At 35.8% G+C, this 22,611-nt stretch overlaps 2 protein-coding genes across 2 annotated transcripts; one reads left to right on the forward strand and one right to left on the reverse strand.

Moving 5' to 3' along the window:
- Positions 1–3,423: 3,423 nt before the first annotated feature.
- Positions 3,424–4,517, reverse strand: LOC122093079. Its single transcript, XM_042663332.1, has 3 exons — positions 4,360–4,517; positions 3,896–4,089; positions 3,424–3,560 (listed from the first exon to the last, which is right to left on the reverse strand). Exons 1-3 carry the CDS (start codon positions 4,515–4,517, stop codon positions 3,424–3,426), a joined length of 489 nt encoding a protein of 162 aa, XP_042519266.1.
- Positions 4,518–20,073: 15,556 nt separating this feature from the next.
- On the forward strand, positions 20,074–22,221 carry LOC122093080. The gene has a single exon (XM_042663333.1). It carries the CDS (start codon positions 20,074–20,076, stop codon positions 22,219–22,221), a length of 2,148 nt encoding a protein of 715 aa, XP_042519267.1.
- The last annotated feature ends 390 nt before the right edge of the window (positions 22,222–22,611 follow it).

Raw genomic sequence — 22,611 nt, forward strand, 5'->3', positions numbered from 1 at the left:
TGGAAAGGTTAATATTTCATAGGACTGGTGGCCAAATAAGCTTTCTCATTGGAAGCCTTCCTAATCTATCTAATGTAAGTATCGTATATGGGTAAGATATTTGATTGAATTAGGTTTATGAAATTTGACATGTGATTAATCTAGATTGTGATCTCTCTATCATATCGGCAGAATATTCACACCATTTGTTTATATGGCAAAGAATAGTGGATGTATGTGATTGTGAATGGTTCCTCATTTTTGGCCATGAGAGTGGCGGGGCAGTCGATTCAGTCCTTTGAGCCTTGAGGATGGCATGAACAGTCACTCGTGACACTAGCTGAAACAAGGAAATAGAAAAGATGCCATGCCGATGGCCATGATATTGGTTCGGTCTTCTACCCTAGAGCCTTGTGTATGGCAACAATGGTCACCCTTTGATTTCTTCCTCATCTCCAGTGAGATTTTCTATTATCTGTGGGATTTCTTGTTGGAGCTCCTCCTGTGTACATTCAATCTCAACCTTCATTTCCATCAATGAAGAATAAATTTGTATCATGAATGATTAATGAATTTCCACAAATACCCTTAACAATGGTCTATTTATGCTCCAGTGGCCATTCAAGACACTTCTAATAAAATGGCATAATACAATTCAATCCAACATTCGACTACTCAAACACAAAGAGTCAAGCAAGTCGTAGAACTCACACTGAAGCATATCGATGAAATCTTTCCCATAAGGGTTACCGAAGAAAACAAAATGATGTAGAGTAGAAAGAATAAAGTGTGAGAAGGGGAAACCAAAAAGATTCACTAGAATCCTCAACCTCATGTATTATAGAAGCACATCATCATAGCCACACAATGGGTTCATCTCATGCAATGTTGTGGGTAGTTCTGTTTTGCAATCACACTCTCAGAGAATATATGGACAATGTCATATGCAAATCTGGTTACATCATAGGATTCATAAAATAGTACTACTCATCCCAACATTCAACGTGATCCATCATTACTGATTGTATGATTGTTCTATGAAATTTTTTTTTAAAGAAATATATCGATCACACAACTCTAAACACATCCTTCCATTACATTCATCTTATTTGAACTCTGTGTAACATCATTCTCTATTTCTCATTCTTTATTTATGATTGAAGCCTAAGTACCTAAAATTATCATTATGCAATAAACTAGTAATGTTCTACCAAAAAAAAAAAAAAAAAGGTAAACTAATAATGATGGATTGATAATTATCACAAAAGGAGTTTTCAAATCTACCCAGGCCTTCCTCTGATTATGATAACCTAGTGTTCAATTTGTGAATGAACATATATTCACTCAATAGCATATGCTTGACCATGTAATAGATAATTGCACTTCTATTCTGTCATGACCAAAAGCCTCAAACGATTATTGTCCTTCTTCTATTTTACCAAAAAACAGAAAAGAAATTATTGTCGTCATATTCATTATTAATGTAACTGTCTCATCAAAAGAGAGTAAAGCGACATTCCCACTTAGAAGCTGCTTTACATGAAATTATTTATCAGTAAAAGTTTTTATGACATGGAAATGGTCCTTACACTTTTTGGATGGGACAACTATAATTATGACTTGAAGGACAATAAACGTTCCATCGTTTAGGCTATGTTTGGTGGAAAAACATCCTCTGCACGGAAGTTAAGGCGCAATGAGGTGTTGTGTAGCACATGATCGCGATGATATGTGGTGAAAACACATCTTTAGGGCTTAGGATCGGAAAAAAATCGCCTGTAATTTTGATCTCGTACAATTCTCTAAAATACCACCTTCAGGGGGTGACACGTGTATTGATGCCAATGCAATGGTTCAGATCTGATTTAAATGAATTTTCACTGATTTAAGGTTTTATTAGTTGTACCAGATCTGGACCATTGCATTGGTATCAATACACGTGTCACCCCCTGAAGGTAGTATTTCACGAAATTGTACGAGATCGGAATTACAGACGATTTCAACCCGCTTAGGATCATTGCTCAAACCCAACCCATTGCTTGATCCATTTCAAATGTAGGGATGCGAAAATCCATCCGATTAGATCTCACAATTTCAATCTAGGGTTATTTCCATTTTTCAAATCAAAAGTTTGGTTTTCTGACTTTAAAACAAAGAGTTTTGCCCTAAAAAGTATTTGATAATTAATTAATGGTAATATGATGTATGAGTGTTCCATGACATGATCACAGGTTATAAGTTTATCTCATGACAATTTTTGTAGTCTAAATTGATCGATCTCACAATCCTAATCTAGGGTTATTTCCATTATTCAAATCAAAAGTTTGGTATTATGCTTTTAAAGCAAAAAAGTTTTTCCCTAAAAGGTATTGGATTAATAGCAATAGGATGGATGAGTGTTCTATGGCATGACTAAAGGTTATAAGTTTACTTCATGTGTTATTTTTGCAATTCAATTGGATCAATTCGGATTGGTTAGGTTGGATTAGTGTCAATTTTTATTAATCTAATGCCAGATTATCAAACACTGCCATTGATTTTGAAAACTTGTTTATGAACATTAATTGATAAAAATATTTGACTTTTTTTAGTTTTGGGCCTAAGTGAACAAGTTTTGGTTTATTTTACATATAAACGAATTTTTTGTTCCAATAAATGGATTAATTTATAATTGATCGAACCAAGTGGGCGGATAGAATTATAAACCTTGAGCTATTTTATGTGGCTCGACTAGTGGAAAGATAAATTTAGTATATGTTGAGTTTCAGAGAATCACACTCACAAATAGACACTTCCTTTAAAAAATTCATCTTCAATAGAAGCCTACGTCCTCGGGAAAAACTCCCAAACTTCTTCTTGTTCATCATTGGGAGAAGGACTGTCATTATATACATGTAGTTACAGGAGAGGTTGCTAAACATAAGCAACAAAGAAAAAGGAAACAAATAATAATTCAATATTTCCCACACCTCCTTCTAAGAATAGGAGATTTGATAAAATATTGCCCACAGATCTCCTTCTAGGAATAGGAGATCCAATATTCTCTTTCCAATACTCCCCCTCAAGTTGGAGCGAAGATATCATCTGAGGTCAACTTGTTCACCATTTCTTGGAATGATCCTTTGGCAGACCCTTGGTGAAGATATCAGCCAACTGATATTCACTACGAATATATGGGGTCTCAATCGTCTTATCTTGAACTTTTTCCTGTACAAAATGACAGTCTACCTCTATATGTTTAGTTCTTTCATGGAAAACAGGGTTCGAAGCAATGTGAGTAGCAACTTGATTGTCGCAAAACAATTTTGTAGGTTTGACCATAGACTCGCATCCCAACTCATGTAGACGCAGCCGCAACCACACAATTTCACTGGTAGTAGTCGCCATGGCACGGTACTCAGCCTCTGCACTTGAACGAGCTACTACAGTTTGCTTCTTACTCTTCTAGGTAACAATGTTTCCACCGACAAAAGTACAAAATCCGGTGGTAGATTTCCTGTCCATGGGGCTTCTGGCCCAATCTGCATCAGTGTACCCAACAATTTCTGTGTGACCATTATTCTTCATCAAAATCCCTCTTCCTGGTGAAGCTTTCAGATAAAGAAGTAAGTGATCAATCAGTTCCATGTGCCCTTGTGTTGGAGCCTGCATAAACTGGCTCACACAACTAACAGCATAAGCAATGTCAGGTTTGGTAATGGTCAAGTAAATTAGCCGTCATGCTGATATTTCCCATCATCCTGCAAGGGGGTGTCATTAGTAGTAAATTTACTACTGTAATCCATAGGAACACTAGCAGGTTTAACCCCCATTTTTCCAGTCTCTTTCAACAAATTTAAAACATATTTTCTTTGAGAAAAGAACAAGCCTTTGTGAGAACTTGCCACCTCGATACCCAAAAAATATCTTAGTTTACCGAGATCTTTGATGTCAAATTCTCGGCTCAAATGGTGCTTGAGAGCATCAATTCCAGATCGATTGCTGCCAGTGATGACAAGATCATCAACGACAAGAACAATTACAATACCTTGGTCATTGTTTTTAGTAAACATTGACGAGTCAGATTCTCCTCTTTTGAAGCCAAATCTAATAAGGGCAGCACTAAGTTTACTGTACCATGCACATGGAGACTATTTAAGTCCGTATATTTCCTTTTTTAGTCTACAAACCATCCCATCTTCATTTTGCAAAGCATGGCCAGGTGGGAGATCCATACAGACCTCCTCTTCTAGGTCTCCATAAAGGAATGCATTTTTCACATCCATTTGAAAGAGAGACCACCCACAATTAACAGCAACAGACATGAGCACGCGCACCATGTTCATTTTCACAACTGGGGCAAAAGTCTCCTTGTAATCGACGCCATAGGTTTGGGTTTACCCTTTGGCAACCAGTCTTGCCTTGTATCTCTCGATCGATTCATCACTATTATACTTGATCTTATAAATCCAATGACAGCCAACTGTACGCTTACCATCTGGCAAACGAACCAATTCCCAGGTGCGATTACGGTCAAGAGCCTGAAGCTCAGCCTTCATGGCGTTGACCCACACGTCCTAGTTACTTGCTTCTAAAAAATTGTTTGGTTCTTTATGAGTCTCAATAGTAGATAAAAAACTCAAAAAATTCTGAGAGATTTTGTCATGGCAGACAAAGTCTTGAATGGGATGCTAAACCGTATGGTATATAGAAAAGTCCCGAAGTCGAGTTGAAGGCTTAGAAACACGGGTTGACTTGCGAACTAGGGCACCTGAAGTAACAGGGGCTTCGAGAGCTTCGGGAACAGTCACAGGCATAGGGATAGTCATGTCATCTTCTATTATATTTTGGCTATCAATACCCTCATTATTCAAACTGTCATCCTATTGAATCTCATCAACTGGTAATGGCACAGGAGCAAATTCAATAGAGAACTCATTGTAGTCACTATAGTCCCCCTAAATTTGATATTTGTCAGGGAAAAACATGTGAGCTTCATCAAAAGTTACGTCAAGAGAGATGTAAAGACATCTAGCATTTGGTTCATAACGCTTGTACCCTTTTTTAACAGAAGAATATCCAACAAACACACACTTTCGGGAATGAGGATCAAGCTTACCACCAGTTTGAGAGTGAACATAATAAACACACCCAAAAATTCTCAAGTGGGAGATAGTAAATTTCCGACCATGGAGAACCTCCATAGGAGCTTTGTAACCAAGCACCTTACTAGGAAGACGATTAATGAGATAGCAGCTCGTGAGAACTGCGTAAGACCAATAAGATTTTGGCATATGGCCAGAGAACAACAGGGCTCGGGTTACTTCAACTAGGTGATGATTTTTACGTTCAGCTACTCCATTTTGTTGTGGAGTACCCACGCAAGAGGTCTGGTGAATGATGCCCAAGCTATACAGGAAGGACTGAAATGGGTGGTTGGTGTATCCCGTTCCATTATCAGTACGTAACACTTTTATACAAGTATTAAACTGATTTTGAATCATTTTGCAAAAATCTTGAAACACAGTAAGAACTTCACTTTTGGATTTAAGTAAATACAGCCAAATAGATCGAGATTTATCATCAATAAAAGTAACAACGAATTTGTAACCATCTCTAGAATCAACAGGAGCACTACCCCAAACATCTGAATGAACCAAAAGCAAATAAATCAGTTGATAAATGAGTACTTTGAGAAAAAGGGAGTCTATGTTGTTTAGTAAAATGGCAAGGATTACAATTACTAGAATCATAAGATAAAGACATATCCAATGCATGTAACACTCGATCAGATGGATGGCCCATTCACAAATGCCATAACTGAGAAGTCTCTGCAGCACTTTTCCTTGCAACGAACACATCATTATGAAGATCTAAAGTATAAAGACCATTCTGAAGCCTTCCTTCACCAATCATCTTCCTGGTGACGTGATCCTGAAAAAGTATCTTTTGAGGAGAAAAAACGACATTGTAATTCCACTCTTTAGTACACTTACTGACAGATAACAAATTGGAAGATAAATCTGGAACAAACAAGGCATTCAAATTTTTTGAAAATATTTTAAGCTGTCCAATTCCCTGAGTTGGAATCTGAACCCCATTAGCAATAGTGATAGGAGGATGGAAAACACTAGAAGCAGTGTTAAATAACATATGTGAGGAACCACACATGTGATCAGTAGCTCCAAAATCAATAATGAAACAATTTTAGAGAGAGCAGAGAGCGCATAAACATTACTAGAGGTCTTGACCATATGTCCTGATTCAGTGGCAGAATTGGCAGTGCTAGAAGAAGTTGTTCCATGAGCCTGAAGGAGTTGCTGAAATTGATGAGCAAGAGTTTCAAGCTTGGACTGAAAATCGATGGCATTGGCTTGAACTGCCACCTTAGCTTCTTAACCCTTATCTTCACTTGGGTGAAGATGAGGGTGAAGAACCCAACACCTATCCTTGGAATGGCCATCACAATCACAATGGTCACAATGAAAACGACTTTATCCCTTACTTTTTCCTTTGGAAAATTTAGAATTATTATCACTTTGCTGTTTGTTATTGGCAGTCACATTGTGAGCCGAGTTCTCAGTTGGATCAGTTTCGAGAGTGAGAACCGGGTTCATGACATGGTGCCTTGTTTCTTCCCTTTGTATTATAGAGCATACAGAGGTAAAAGATGGCAAGGTCAGACTCATGAGAACTTGGCGTTTGAGATCTTTATACTCAGGTTTAACACTGGCCAACAACTAAAAAAATCTATCTTGTTCTTCCCAGTTGATATAATCAGCAATAGTTTGAGTAGATGGTCTATATTAATGAAGTTCGTGCCATTTTTTCTTTAAACTTCCAAGATGTTTAGTAAATGATTGATTAGGTCCTTGCTTGGAGTGAGCAAGTTCCTGTTGCAACTCAAAGATATGAGATGCATTGTTTGCTTGTCCATACATCTCATTTAGAGATTCCCATAGAGCCTGGGCCATATTCAAATAAGCAAAGATCTCATAGATTTGAGGTTCCATGGAATTAAAAATCCAAGTCATGACAGAGTGGTCATTGGCTTGCCAGTCAACAAATTTGGGATCGGTCTCAGGAGGGGTTTTTGTTTATTCATTGATATGACCAAGCTTGGATCTGCCTCCAAGAGCAATAGTCACGGCACGAGACCGAGGGAGAAAATTTCTCCCATTCAATAATATAGATGTAAGACGTTGGTTGTTTGCTTCATGCGACACAGCCTTGGTTAAATCAGTGCCAGTACTAGTACTTTGATTAAGATTAATTTCTTTCTCAGAATGAGGTCCAGTCACGATAAAACTCACGCAGGAAGAATTCAAAGCTGGAGAGAAGAACTTATCTGGAGGGAAGACCAATCAGAGAAGCTGTGCAACAGACAGAAACGCTGCTAGATGAAAACAATCCTAGAAGAGAAGACACCAGCCTTTGATTGGAAAGAAGATCCACCCAAATAAGAACACACAAAACAGATCGGGATCAAGCCCGCTCTGATACCATGTTGAGTTTCAGAGAATCACACTCACAAATAAGACACAAGAGATTAATGAGGTTCGACAATAGAAGCCTACGTCCTCGGGTAAAACTCCCAAACTTCTTCTTGTTCATCGTTGGGAGAGGGACTGTCATTATATAGATGTAGTTACAGGAGAGGTTGCTAAACATAAGCAACAAAGAAAAAGAAAACAAATAATAATACAATATTTCCCACATCTCCTTCTAAGAATAGGAGATCCGATACAATATTGCCCACAGATCTCCTTCTAGGAATAGGAGATCCAATATTCTCTTTCCAATAGTATACAACGTCGTTTTTAATGCAAAAGGATGATAGAATTAGGAAGTTTTATGTGGTTCAATAAGTGGGAGGGTAAATTCAATATACTATGTTGTTTTTAATGTAAAATAACTGTTTTGTAATCTATTTTTTCTATGTTTCAAAACTATTTTAAGTTTTTATATTGGTTTATCATTATCATGATATTGAAAAATTATTTGACTGAAATATGTAGGAAATTCATATTCATATCATTCTATGTTTGCATATCATGTTTGAAACACCTTAAGATGAGTAGATATGTTAAAATTAAATTGGGTGTAAGCTTCCGCATATGCTATATTCATAGTACATTTGTAGGAAGTTATGAAAGAGTTGGGTAGAATCTACCAAAGTGGCACATTTTATTATTCTATAGTTTTTTCAAAAGCAGCAAAGTTGGTGATATTTGCCTAAAGGTGATGTCACCCAAATTAAAGAAAATACATGTATGGAAATGACAGTAACCTTTAGGTTTCTAAGCCCAAAGGTGACAAAAATATTCATACTTTCATAGTAAATTTGAATTTACAAGAGGATCAGTGCATTCTTAACCCTAAGGATATGAATGTAGTTACAGTTGTGACTCTTGTGTAGTTTATTTGTTAGATAAACATATTACATTTTATATCCCAATTATTTGGTGTGTATGTTTCATTCTTGAGATTTATTTAGTGTTATTTTATCTGGTTTCAGCTCTTAGGAGACACAAACCAGTTGCTCTTGCTAATCAAAGCAGCTGGAGGAAAATAGGAACCTTTTTACTACCCTATTAAATTATATAATATTTTGGAGATATTTTGAAATGATTTTCAATCCTAAATCTTGTTCTCTGAATTTTTTATGCATAATTTTGTGCTTCATTTGTTTGTATTGTCCCTGAGTGATTGAGTGAATCCCACCAAAGTGGTACATTCAGTTCAATTGTGTTTTTCCTAAGATAAATGTGACATTTACCCTAAGATGATGTCATCAAAATTTATGGACAAATATGCAGTCAGTAAAAGTGCTCAAGAGTCATGTTTCTAACATGGGTGTTATTGAAGTTTGTGATATGTTTGGTTAGTGGGAGCTTTATGATCACATTTAATCAAAGATATCATGGCAATATTAGCCAATGTTTAAAGGCGACATTTCTCACAGTCCATAGGCAGTGCTTACCACAGTTTATTGGTAGTGCTTAGCCAAGGTAATTGGCGGTAAACCTAAGTACTTGGTGGTAAGCCGAAATAATTAAAGGTAAGTTAAGGCAATTGGCAGTATTTAGCCAAGGTTCATAGTAATAGGAGGTATTCAGCCAAATTTCATAGTAATAGATGGTATTTAGCCAAAGTTAATAGTAAAGGGCATTATTTTGCCAAAAATCTGTGATTTATTATGGTATTTAGTGTAATCTAATGAAGTGGCAGCTTATCACAAATGATTTGGTCAAAGTAAAGGTATTAACTTTAGGTCATGGCGATCTGCCAAGGTACCAACTAATATCAAAGTCTTTACTTATTAATTCAAGGTAAGTTGATCTCTGATCATGGAAAAGACCTACAAGGAAACACATTTATGTGATCACATGTATATAACACAGTTTCCTTATCTTTATCCTAGGTGATTTAGATAATGAGTTCCTTATGTTTGTAATAGTATGTAGATGCATGCCGTATATTGAGATGTATTTTCTGTTATTGTCCAACATGAGAGTCGAGTTGTTTGAATCAAAGTTTAAAGTGGGGGTATTTAGCTATAGATATGTATGACCAGAATCTAGTGAAAAGATATTGTATTAGTGTTGTCCAAGTGGAAGAATGTTGGGGTTTATGGGCTTTACCAATACAGATGACCCACTGGGCCCATAATGGTTAGGCCCACTCAATGGGAATAAGCCTAGCCCAATCTATTATGGGAGTAGGTTAGGGCTAGTAGTCTCTATGGTCCCTGATGTCACACAACGTGACAACACAGTTTGCTCATAGAGTTGTGGGAGAAATCCTTGTGGGAGACTGCAGAAGACCCTAAAGGGTTGATTTTGTTAATGGTTTTATTCATGGGACTAATCTTTAAGCATGTAGCATAGAGACTCGTGATCAATACTCGTTGAGGCTTCCCAACCTGCATTATAGATATGGTTCTAGTCCCCTAAACAATCCCATATTTCATGTTCTTTATCTGTGACAATTCTCCAATGCTTGTGAGTGTTCCAAGGTCTGAGAAGGGAAGATCCTTCATTTTATTTTCTCCAATAGAAAACCCTATCATGATTTGGTTCCCCTTCTCTTCATTTTCCCTCAATTTCATACTCCTCTTTATCTTCTACAAAATTGTAATGATTTCTCCACTACGGTTTTTTTTTTTCTTTGCCTTAGTTTAGTCTTAATGAAATTGGGAGGGAAAAGGAAGAGATTGAAAATCGAAGAATCCCTTTAGGATTAGGTATCTCGTGTTTCCCATAAGATGGATCGGGTCTTGTATGCTTTCAACCAACCAAATGGATTGGTTGTTCAGGATCATTGGATTACACAAGTGTCACGTGTTGATCCCTGAGAATTCATTGAAGGATCGTTAGAGTGACAATCGTTGGAGACGAGCCGAATCCATTGTTGACATGGCTGTTAGTTGTGAAGTTAAGTTAGCTGATGGAAGTTGCTAATCACAACAAGGTTCTAAAACTTGGGAACGGTCAAGGGATCGGCCAAGGCCGATACAAATCTGATACCTAGGGGTGTAAGTTTAGCCCTGGCGGCCTGGACCCGTCCTAAGCCCGAACAGGGCTTGGGCTAAGATTTCTGACCCTGAGGGTGGGTTAGGGTTGGATCGGGCTTGGGTTGAGGCCTAAGCCTTGATTTTAACCCTGCTTAATAAAATATAATTTAAGGCTGTCATTATATCCTTCTATTTAGAATAATAAAATATGGGTCATTGATTCTGATGGTTAGGTGTTCTAAACATTTATTATTGTGTTGCATTTCATAATTTTAATTGTGTATTGATCATTTGATTTATTGGTGATTTACAAAATAATAATAATAATAATAATAATAATAATAATAATAATAATAATAATAATATTATTATTATTATTAAATAAATAAATAAAAAATAAAATACTAGAACATAAATGGCAAAAATAGGGTTAGCCCAACCTTGCAAAAATTAGGGCCAATTAGGATCAATCTGGCCCAATCAAGATCAATTAGGGCGGGATGGGTTGGCATGGGCCCAACAAGATTGGGTTGGGCCTAGGTTGAGTTTTGGTAACTTAAGGTTGGACTAGGGTTTTAAGAAATCCGGCCGAACCCGAGCCTGTTTTACCTCTATTAATATCGATCCAGATCAGCCTGAATCAGATTATATTAAACAGATCTACCCTTATTTAAAAAAAAAAAAAGATAATTTTATTACGATATTACCCTTGGACTACATATTTGAATTGAAATCAGAAAGATCAAGATTAGGAATAGGTCAAGAGCAATATTATTCCAATCCAATCCATTATTGATTACATTTCAAATTTTAGAATCATGAGCCACAAGTGAAAACATCCTTTGCAGTGAGTGCGACAATGTAATGAACATCGGATGGCCGAGATGATCTTGACCCATGTACCCAAATGCTCTCGGCTCTTTGATATTTATTGTACTATCGCACTCATTGTAGACAATAACCGCTCAGGCCACAAACCTATGATCCGATGACGGTCAAAATTTTATAGATTTTTTTTTGTCAGAATCTGAAAACCTTTATTAGAAGAAATATCGACCCATGAAAAACGTCAGCTACGAGGAAATTTAGAGGTGGCTGTAGAAAACAAAACCAAATTTAGAAAATAAAAAAATCTAGAAGCACAAATAGCCAACTTGCATGACCCGTAATTGTCAATGTTGTCCTTACCAAAAAAAAAAATTGTCAATGTGGTTAACTGTGAAGCTGACGAAGTTGGCAGCCGCGAACTTAAGAACAGGTGAGGACTTTAACGTGTGGGAAATAACGGCTTAGGATATCCTCTAGAAAGACTCGACCGGTGATATTTTTTCTTTCATTTTAGGGAAAATGATATTTCCTGACAGCACCCGCCCTAGGCTACCTACGGAAAATAATCCTCTCTTTTTCTCATCCTTGTTTTTCCTTGTTTTGCTACCTGCAGAACACGACACGTGGACAACTTTAAGATCAACGCATCGGATGTTCCCATTGGCCCTAGGTTGACGCTGGCGCTACACAACCAATCAGCAAGTTCCTTTAATTTTTTTAAATGGGAAAAAGAATTTTGAAACTTGACCCACAGGTGACACGATGTTATTAATGAAGCTGAGTCAGCTGAAGAAAATTGTCAGACAAACTGATGAGGGGTTGAAATTGTCTACAATTTTGATTTCGTACAATTTCGTAAAATATCACATTCAGGGGATGACAGGTGTATTGATACCAATGTAATGGTTCAGATTTGGTACAACTAATAAAATCTTAAATCTAAAGAGTCATTTAAATCAGATTTGGACCATTGAATTGGTATCAATACATGTGTCACATTCTGAAGATGATATTTCACGGAATTGTATGAGATGGGAATTGCAGACGATTTTTTTCCAACCGATGAGCCAGTAAAGACCATAAATTTGCAGAGAATTTTTTTTTTGTCAATATCTAGAAAACTAGGGCGAGGATTCCTTGAAAAACAGCGTGACCATGTATTAGTGCAGGGTCAACGGAGCATCAGTAAAATATTATTTGGAATGAGATTTTTACTTTTCATGAGAGGTTGGACAATTATTTTACCCCCACTGTGTCTAGACATAAAAGCCACACTGCCCTTTAGGATTTTTTTTCTAAAACATTATTAGAAGAAATCAAACAAGAGAAACCCCAGCTAAGAGAAAATTTACAAGAAAAGAGAGATGGCTAGAAAAACCAAAATTAGAAAATAAAAGGTCTAGAAGCTTGACCCGTAATTGGCACGGTGGTTAATTGTGAAGCTGATGGAAAGTTGGCAGCAACAAACTTATGAACAAATGAAGACCTTAATGTGTGGGCATCAATGGCTAAATTAAGGATACACTCTACAAAGACTTAATCCATGATATAATTTTTCTTTCAGATTTTTTTTTGGTAGAAATTTTTTCTTTTAGATTGTTAACCACAAAAATATGAGCAGCTGATGGATCACAATGCTTTTAATGATTTTTAGTGACTGGTTGGATTTATTTCAAGAAAATCTCAGACGGAGATGGAGATGGAGATGGAGATGGAGATGGATTCATGAATCCTTAGCTAACACGGCACTAACTTTAGGTTTGCCTTGATGGCTATGGTTTTTGACTGACATAGGATAAGACACCTTTTTTTAGGAGTCTTTGCATTCTTCAATTCATTTTGATACTTTGACAAGCATTTTTCACCTAATCTTATATATTTTGAAGGGGAAGTTTTCATTCATTGTAAGGTGAAAGGTCAGCCACCTTGTAGATAGGATGAAGTTGATTATACATTCAGCCCCTACGTTTTACCCTCTCGATGCCATTTGCATGCATTGGTCTCCCTTGATCATGTTTATGATGTCTTTTGGAGTCATATGAGTTCAATTTTAGCATTCACACTTATGAACAAGTGAAGACCTTGATGTGTGGCCATCAATGGCTAAATTTAGGATACCCTCTACAAAGACTTAACCCATGATATAACTTTTCTTTTAGATTTTTTTTTTTTGGTAGAAATTTTTTTCATTTAGATTGTTAACTTAAAAAATATGAGCATGACCACAACGCTTTTAATGATTTTCTTTATTTCCAAGACAAACTTAGATGGAGATGGAGAAGGAGATGGATTCATGAACCCTTAGCCAACATGGCACTTGACTCTAGGTTTTCCTTGATGGCTATGGTTTTTTAAGGACATAGGATGAGACACCTTTATTTTTAGTAGTCTTTGCATCCATCATCTTCATTTTGGTAACAACATACATACACACACACACACACACACACACACACACACACACACACACACACACACATATATATATATATATATATATGAATACTAGCAAACTTGCATGTGCAAATGCACATGGGAGCATTCGTTAAGTGGCAGATTGAAAGTACTTTTAACTCACGAGTTTTATATATTTCTGCTATTAGAAAGTACTATTTTAACTCATAAATATTTTTTCCTAATTTTACACAAAGAGAATAATTAGAGGGAGTAGATTTGTGGTTGATAACCTGGTGGAAAACGTGATTCCAAAAACCAAAAAAAAAAAAAAATTGAATGATGTATGGAAGAAACTTTAACGGAATTACTCCCAAAACTCATATATATATATATTTACTAAAATGATATTTTTACTTAAATATTTACAAAAATACAAGTTTTTCAATAAAATTTCAATGCAAGTTTCTAGACAAAATTTTCATCTGAGTTTGGTGGTAACATTTTAGTGGCCATGGCAAGACTATAGCTTTGGGAGCCCTTGATGAGAAATTAATATCCAAAAGCTTTATTTGGGCATTTTCCTTCTTTCAAACAGGTACTGATGTACCCTAATTTTTATAACGAGAGGAATGCACAAATAGCTAGCCAACATACCAACTTCTGGTGCCTCAAAATGCTGTCATAAATTAAGAATCAACATATCAATAATAAATAAGAGAAAAAAAAAAGATAAAAAATATTATTAAAAAAACTGAAAAAATTCATCAATCATATACCCCAATTAAGAGGAACCGTCACTATCACCTTATTGTCCATTCCCACCATTTAGAGCAAACAAGGGTCGATACAACTCATACAACCATGAATAAAAGACATGTCCACAGGAAAAAACTCTAATTCTGATTTCTGATATTCAAGATTCTTATATCGTTTTATAGATCTGAAATCATACTATATTCAACTAGAAAATAGAGTCAATTCTAAGAATAATGAGAGAAAATGAATAGCATCATGGTCTTCATGGCTCTAGTGCACATATAACTTGCATTAGAGACAATCATTCTGTAACATATCAGAAGCTTTAATGTAAATAATTTTCTCCAGTTAATTGCACCATACAAATAACATTACAGATTCAGATAAAGCTATGAGCATAGCAAGGATTCTCGCTAAATCAAATTCCAACATAATTACAAACGCACTTATTCCTCAATTAAAAAAAATAATAATAAATTATAGTTTGGCAACCATACCTTGTGGATGTGAAGTATCTGAAATTGAATAGAAAAGGGGAGAGACACAGGGAGAGGAATGAGGCCACGTTGGTGGGGGAGAAATCTGAAATTGAGAAATTATGGGATATTGTAGTTGTTTTTTTTTTTAATCTTCTCTGTGGTATATATAAGGAAGGATAGCGTATTATAGAGATACTTGAAGAAAAGTAATGGTGTTATTAATGAAAAATTCCATGCAGTAAAAAATTTTAAAGTTGATGAAAGAGGATTTAGAGAAATCATTTTTATGCAGTAAATCTCTCCATAATTATTCACTCCCTCCCCACTCTCTATCATTCTCTCTCTAGTGCCTACTTTTTTTTAATCATTTTTTAATACTTAATAATAATAATTATAATTAATGATTACCCCCCCTTTCTCCTCCACGTTTAGAGAGTTTATTATTATTATTTTTTTCGTCTTCCATTTTGAGGGGTGAGAAGAGTGGGATTTAAAAAAAAAATAATTATAGAGATTTAAATATGGAGAGAGAGAGAGAGAGAGAGAGAGAGAGAGAGAGAGAGAGAGAGAGAGAGAGAGATAATTATTATTTTTTTTCATCTTCCATTTTGAGGGGTTTTTTGGTCATTTGAAAAATTTTTTGGTAGACGTAAATGGTTTTTTGTCTTTTTGAAAAAGTATACCAAAGACAGGGAGTACGTACTTTTTAAAGTAGTATGATATATGGAAGAAAATTTGACAAGCATTTTCACCCAAACTTAACGTATATATTTTGAAGGGGAAGCTTTCTTCCATTGTACGGTGAAAGGTCAACCACCTAATAGATAGGATGAAATCGATAATGCCCCCAGCCCCTGCGTTTTACCCTCTCAAAGCCATCCGCATCCATTGGTCTCCCTTGATCATAGGTGTGGGAAAATTCAGGATCTTAAAAGAAATTTTTAGCTCTCTTTCTTTCTCTCATTTTTTTTAATATTATAATTATCAGATTATCTCTCAATAAATGGAGGATTTTCATTACTTCTTTTCACTATACTTTTACATGCATATCTCAAGTACAAATTAGATGACCTAATTATGTATTTCTTAATTATTAATGCCACATTATTCTTTACCGTCTATATTTCATTCTAGCATCCATATAATCATTGACAATCCAACAAGGTATATATAGGATTTGGATGAAATTTTGTGTTTTATCATAGATATGTAGGGGTTGCCTAGATGGTTATGGCGAATTGGGGATTGTGTGGATAGGCGCATGGTCTTAGGTTCGAATGACCAAAAAACCCCTTAAAATGTCAATAATTTAAACTCTGATTTGATCATGCTTTGTATATATTTATTAAAAAATTCTAAAAATTTATCTTTTGACCAATGCGCTTCGATGAACGCTAGTGCAGGGTATATATGTTTGACCATTCATAAATAGGGGGCAATTTAGGCCATTGATGGTTGTACGATGCAGTGAAGAAAAAATTCCCCCTTATTTATAACATGGTGAAAAATAATACAATTTAGTTCTTATAACGTGTTCGGTTAAAGGGAAGAAATAATACCCTCCAGTGTCAAGGTTTAAGATTGGTAGAAAAAATAATGAAATAGAATTTCGTATACAGTTTTTGGACAGTCTAGGCCTTCTCAAGGTTTCAAGATTTTTCTAGGGTATTCTAAGGTATCCTAGGGTTTCCAAGGGTATTGATCTTACGGCTTAGGGTAACAAAACAGTTTTTAAGAAAAAATTCCACATAATCCAACTAACAGACTTAGGCTAACCAAACAGTTTTTTAGTAAATTTTCATAAGGGATTTGAGTGTGATTTGGTATAATTATTGGTAAATATGAATCATCATATTCTAATACATTTTTATCTAAATTATTAACTATTAAATAAAATACATATCAAAATAGAAATAACAACAAAAAATTTGGAAGAACACCCAAAGTATGAGAAAAAAAAAGGTGTAATTAATATGGTACCATTTTTATTATGAGAAATTTCAACTGTTTTAAAATATTGATTTTGGAGCATATTTTGAAATATTCGATGGATACACAAATATTATGACAAAAAATATCTAAATTTACGAACTACATGCAAGATACCAAACTTTAACCCGACACCACTTAGACATTTTTTTTAAAGTCTGACTTGGCTACACTTTTTCCTATCCATATTAAGCTACTGATCCGCTGTCTTTGTGCTCCGATTTGATCCCGTTTTGTTTACATTTTTTCAAAAAAATTCTAAGAAATTGGAAATGAATTTAGATATTGAAGTATCCGATCCAATTAAAGTTAAATAGTTCAGGAAATTATTCAATAATGTATTCTTATAAGTTAGCTTATAATATATCTTATATTTATTTAATATTTTGTTAGATAGCCATAATTATGAATTGTTTTATATTAGTTTCTTATATCTTAAAACGTTTTCATACATGCATGGCCGTACAAGGAGGGGTGTTGGTCCTTACGATTCCCTCTAATCCAATTGCAAAGGTCTATGCTTGATCGTGTATCGTGTATGGTGCACGATCATGCATGAAAATTTATGCCTTAAAAGAATTAATAAGATTCAATTCTTGGTGGATTTGAATTCAGATGCCATATACTTCGTTCAAGTGGCATTGGAGAAAAAAAAATGCCACCTCATTGCGTTCACCTATGTCTTCTCACAGTGTCCCTTGAAATGATGTTTTTGCCCCATTCGATGGATACCCATGTGTATTCCCCTATTAGGCCAGGTGTTGTCACGGAGGCCTCACTACCAAGTAGTGTTATTCACTCCAAATCATATAGTATAGTTGATATCCCAAATGTATTATAGAATTCATAATTATTTTCATTTTTTTAAATAGAATTTCTTAATGTTACAACATAAAACAAAAGAACGTTTCGGTCCCACACATTGATACTAATCCAATGACCAGAATGGGAATGAGGTTGTAGCTCAATGGGTGCTACCAGCTATGGGTTTGGTGTAAGACGCATGAGGTCTTATGTTGGAATCTCCATCCATCCTACCTTATTCCCCCTACTCCCCCCCTACCTATGGATCTCGTGTCTGTAGGCTCTAGATGGTGATTGGGTGGTCAATGAAGGAAAAAAAAAAACGAAGAAGGGCCAGGATCTATTTAAAAATGCCGGGATAGGGATGCCAGAATAATGTTGTTCAGGCTGAACCAACTTCTAGGATATTCTAGCCCACTTAAGGAGGATTTGAATTGAATAAGCTAGTGTTGGTCCAATGGGTATGTGGCTACATCATCATATGGGGAATGAGCAGCTTGTTTTTTTGGGACATTTTGGATCAAAGTGGCAAGTTAGAAGGTTTTTTTTTTTTTCAAAAATTTTGTAAACAGTATATTTTTTTGCGCTTAGGGAATTTTTTTTTGGTTCAGAAAAGAAAAAAAATTAGATTAATAAAGGAAATTTATTAATCTTCTCTTAGTTCAGGATCATGTCAAGTATAAAGAGAAATTCTTAAATCAAGAAAAAAAAAAAATATAAAATTATTTCCTTTTATTTTCTTGTCTTGCTACCAAACACAGCCAGGGAGAGAAACTAAAACGGAAACAACAGAAAATACAGAGTAATGATTGAAGAATTATTGTCACGACAAAGAGATTCCATTTAGTGAAAAATTTACTTTTATTTTTATTATTTGTTTACTTAATTACAGAATAAAGACACTTTGGTGAAATTCGTTTTAACTAGTCGTAAAAAAGGCAGCGTCACCCTCATCACCCCCAAGAAACACGACGACAAGTGACACGGCCGCTACCGTTTTAACAAATATTTTTATTATTTGTTTATTTAATTCCGCCTGCTTGTGAGGACTTAGGAGAGGAAAATGTGGAGATCGATGCCTTGGATTACATACGGTAGGGGATAAGCCCTAAACCTGCCTGCCTTTTATGCAGGCCAGGCCAGGCCACTGCCTAGACGACCTATTAGATGCTAGATTGACACGTAATCATATATTCTGGTGTGATAAAAATTTCTTGAGACACCAAGTTGACTTTATTAGAGAAATTTACTACCGCTCTCCTACACTTAGTCTATATTTACTAAAAGTCACTTGTTTTTAACTTTTTTTTCTAATACTTTCTTGCTTTTAGACTCTCTTTCTCCTACTATTTTTAAATATTCAGATTGCACCTCATTTTCACTTGTAATCTATTAAACTCTTTTAATATTGATTGGGTATGAAAACCAATATTTTATATGGGTCTCATTCCTCCATTAGAGGGTAGTGAGTTCCCATAAATTTAAATTTCTTTCCATTGGGAAAGGATTAAGTGGTCCGTATCAATATTGGTTGAGAACCGTACAGATCCAATACTTTTATCAAATTTTTTTTATAATTTTTTTAATCTCGAACAATGTGTCACAATCCTAAAGGGAATGTAATATTAAGTTTAATATCGATCCGAATTAGTATCGGTTGAGATCGATACCAACCCAATACCGATTAAAAAAAAAAAATACTACTAAACTCATGATGATGGATGAGACAAAAGAAAAAAAAATAATAAATAAACAATAACCTTGATGATGGATGAAACCAAAAAAATTAATAAATAAATAATATCTTTAGGTGACTCAATTCTAATGCATTTAAAAAAAAATAAAAAAATAGAAAACAGAAAAATAATGGTATGTGAGCCAAGGAGATGTTTGAGTTTCAGCCAACAAAATAACATTTAACCAAATAATAGTAGAAGCACAAAGCCACTTTGCTGTTTTCTTAGATTAGTAAAAGCATGTTTTGAACAAAAAAATTTGAAAAGATTATAAGTGTAAAGGAGGTGTAATTTGAATATTTAAAAAAAGGAGAAGAGAAAGAGATGTAAAAATCCAAAAATAAGACAGTATGAAGAAGAAAAAAAAAAAAAAAAGTAAAGGAGTTTTAATAAATATAAGTCAAGTGTAGAGGAAAGATAGTAAATTTTTCACTTTATTATTTTATTTTTGGGACCGCTAACCTTTCAGCTTTATTATATTTCTACTCTCAACAGCACAAAGAAGAAGATACAGAATCGCTTCAATACTCTCAAGAGAGAGAGAGAACTTAAAGCCCGACAAAGTAGATTCTTAGGAGTGTATCCGTGGATTGGTAACAGCTCTCCCAGTATGTATTCACCTTCAGCTTCACCATTGAAAAGCTTTAGCTTTTTTGTCTCTCTCCTGACGAGCTTATTCTTCCAAGTCATCCTCACCGTCTTCGGAAGCTTTCGGAAACGCTGTTCCAGCAAATGGCTTACCTTCCTCCTCTGGTCTGCTTATCAGTTGGCTGATGTTGCAGCCACCGCTTGCCTTGGGATATTAACCAGCTTCCCTGGTGATCAACTGAACGAGATCGCCCCAATTTGGTCTTCTTTCCTTCTATTGCATCTTGGAGGCCCTGATAGTATCACGGCCATCTCTTTAATTGACAATGAACTCTACTTTAGACATTCCATTCAGCTCCTCTACCGAGTTGGAGTTACTGTCTACATCCATGTTAAACTATTCCTCGTCAATCGTGGAAACGTTGGAGGGTCGATCCCCTGGTTTGCAGTTCTCATATGGATGTTGTTGGCTGGAGTCTCCAAGTATGCCGAGAGGACATGGGCTTTTCACTCAGCAAACATGGGTAATCTTAGAGATTCCATGCTTCCTCCTCCTAATTCAGGGCCAATTCCATTAGTCCCTGATGATGACCATGATCATCGTAAGGATGACGGTGATCCCGACTTCATTCCCATGGATGAATATGCTTTGGGGATTGTGGCGGCACCAGAAGTGGCTCCTTCTCCGACACCGAATGATGGGTCATTATTGAAAGAGCAAGTAGATTTTGATAAGGTAATATTACTGCTAGCCTACAAATATTTCTGCAGTTTCAAGTGCCTCTTTGTGGATCTCGTGGTCCCCTGCTCTAATAATATTATCGACACCCAGAGATTCTTCTTACAATGCCCTTGTGGAGTTGCCTTCCAACTCATTGATGTGGAGCTTAGGTTCATGTACGATATGCTCTTCACCAAAGCCGTTGTTGTTCGTACTTCTTTAGCCTGCAATTTACGATTCCTTCGATATTCTGCCATTCTCTATGCCTTAACAGTGTTCATTCGGAGTGGCGAGGTATCATACTCCATAGAAGCAGTTATTTTGTTTAGTTGGGCACTTGTTCAAGAAACGTACGAAATCATTCAAATGCTTCTATCGGAATGGACTGTCGTCTGGCTGCATAACCACAACTTCAAAAGGCTATCGACGATAATTTTGAAACTCATCCTCTCCTGTCGATTACATGGTTCTAAACTCATCAGCAGATGTGGAGTGGGAAGAGTAGCTTCTGAGACAACAACAAGAAACTCATGGGGTTATAACAACATCATGGCCCAATATAATCTATTGAGCTTTTGCTTCAAAGACAAGCCAACAATATTTGGAAGAATCCTACATCTTTCTTCTTGGGGGAAATCAATTCATGAGTTGGGAGCAAACAGTCGGAACACAACTCACATACATGTTTCCAACGATATTAAAGATTTCATCTACCAACAATTTAAAGAAAGGGTTCAAACATCTGATGAAGAAATCAAAAGTGCAGAATTTTGCAATCCCAGAGGCAAATGGGTGATGAAAAGGAATAATTGCTTAGAAGAACTCGGTTGGAGTATTGATGTTGAATTTGATCAAAGCATTCTTATCTGGCATGTCGCCACAGATCTCTGTTACTATTTTGATGATCTTGATTCAATTGAATGCGAAGCTGCAACACTTCAAGTTAAAGTGAGTAAGGCCTTATCTGATTATCTATTATATCTTCTTCTCATTCTCCCTTTTATGTTGAACAATAAAATTGCAAAGATTAGGTTTCAAGACACATGTGCCGCAGTTAAAAAATTGTTTGATCATGTGCCCAAGGATAAAAGAGAAAAGAAAAACAATCTTTTTTCTTTCATTCTTCAGAGGAAAAAATCATCACTTGGTGAAAAACAACCACAAGATTTCATTAAGAGGTTGCTTAGGTCGGATGCCCAAGTTTTGACAAGAGACCCTGAAGCAGATAGAAGCAAATCTGTGCTGTTAGAAGCACAAAAGCTCGCAAAATTGCTAACATCATTTGCAGTTGAAGAAAGATGGAAGATCATAAGTGGTGTGTGGGTGGAGATGTTGTCATATGCTGCAAGCAACTGTAGTGGGAAGCACCATGCCCAACGACTTTCTGATGGTGGTGAGTTTCTCACTAAAATTTGGCTTTTGATGGCTCATCTTGGTATGATAGCTTAGTCTTAGGTGTATCTTTGTGGATTAATTAGATTATTTTTACGTCTTTACAGTAGTGAATGAACTTTCTAATGTAACTTGTACAGTCCATCTAATTGGCTATCCTTGTATCTTCTATATATGTTCTTTTTTTTTTTTCTAAAAGGTCATTTTATTAAAGAGAACAAAGCAAAACAAAGAGGAATACAAAAGGGCAGGCCGATCCCACTAAACCCACTTGCAACCTCCACCTTCGGCATGGCCATCAGCAGAGGGAACAAGCAAAGGGCTTAGCCAAATCGAAAACGGTGCCTGTCCAACGCATCAGAAGCTAACTCATCAACTACATGTCTCGGGAACTCCACTGAGAATTCTGAAGTACAAGATTTAGATGCTTTCCTAGCCAGAAAATCA

The sequence above is a fragment of the Macadamia integrifolia genome, chromosome 11, assembly GCF_013358625.1.
Source record: "Macadamia integrifolia cultivar HAES 741 chromosome 11, SCU_Mint_v3, whole genome shotgun sequence".
NCBI classification, from domain to species: domain Eukaryota; kingdom Viridiplantae; phylum Streptophyta; class Magnoliopsida; order Proteales; family Proteaceae; genus Macadamia; species Macadamia integrifolia.

Coding starts and splice junctions, on each gene's coding strand:
- LOC122093079 (XM_042663332.1), bottom strand. CDS start 4,517: ATGAAGGCTGAGCTTCAGGCTCTTGACCGTAATCGCACCTGGGAATTG. Junction 4,090..4,359: donor GCAAGACTGGTTGCCAAAGG/GTAAACCCAAAC, acceptor TGCATGGTACAG/TAAACTTAGTGCTGCCCTTA. Junction 3,561..3,895: donor ATTTGACATCAAAGATCTCG/GTAAACTAAGAT, acceptor AAGCTTCACCAG/GAAGAGGGATTTTGATGAAG.
- LOC122093080 (XM_042663333.1), top strand. CDS start 20,074: ATGTATTCACCTTCAGCTTCACCATTGAAAAGCTTTAGCTTTTTTGTC.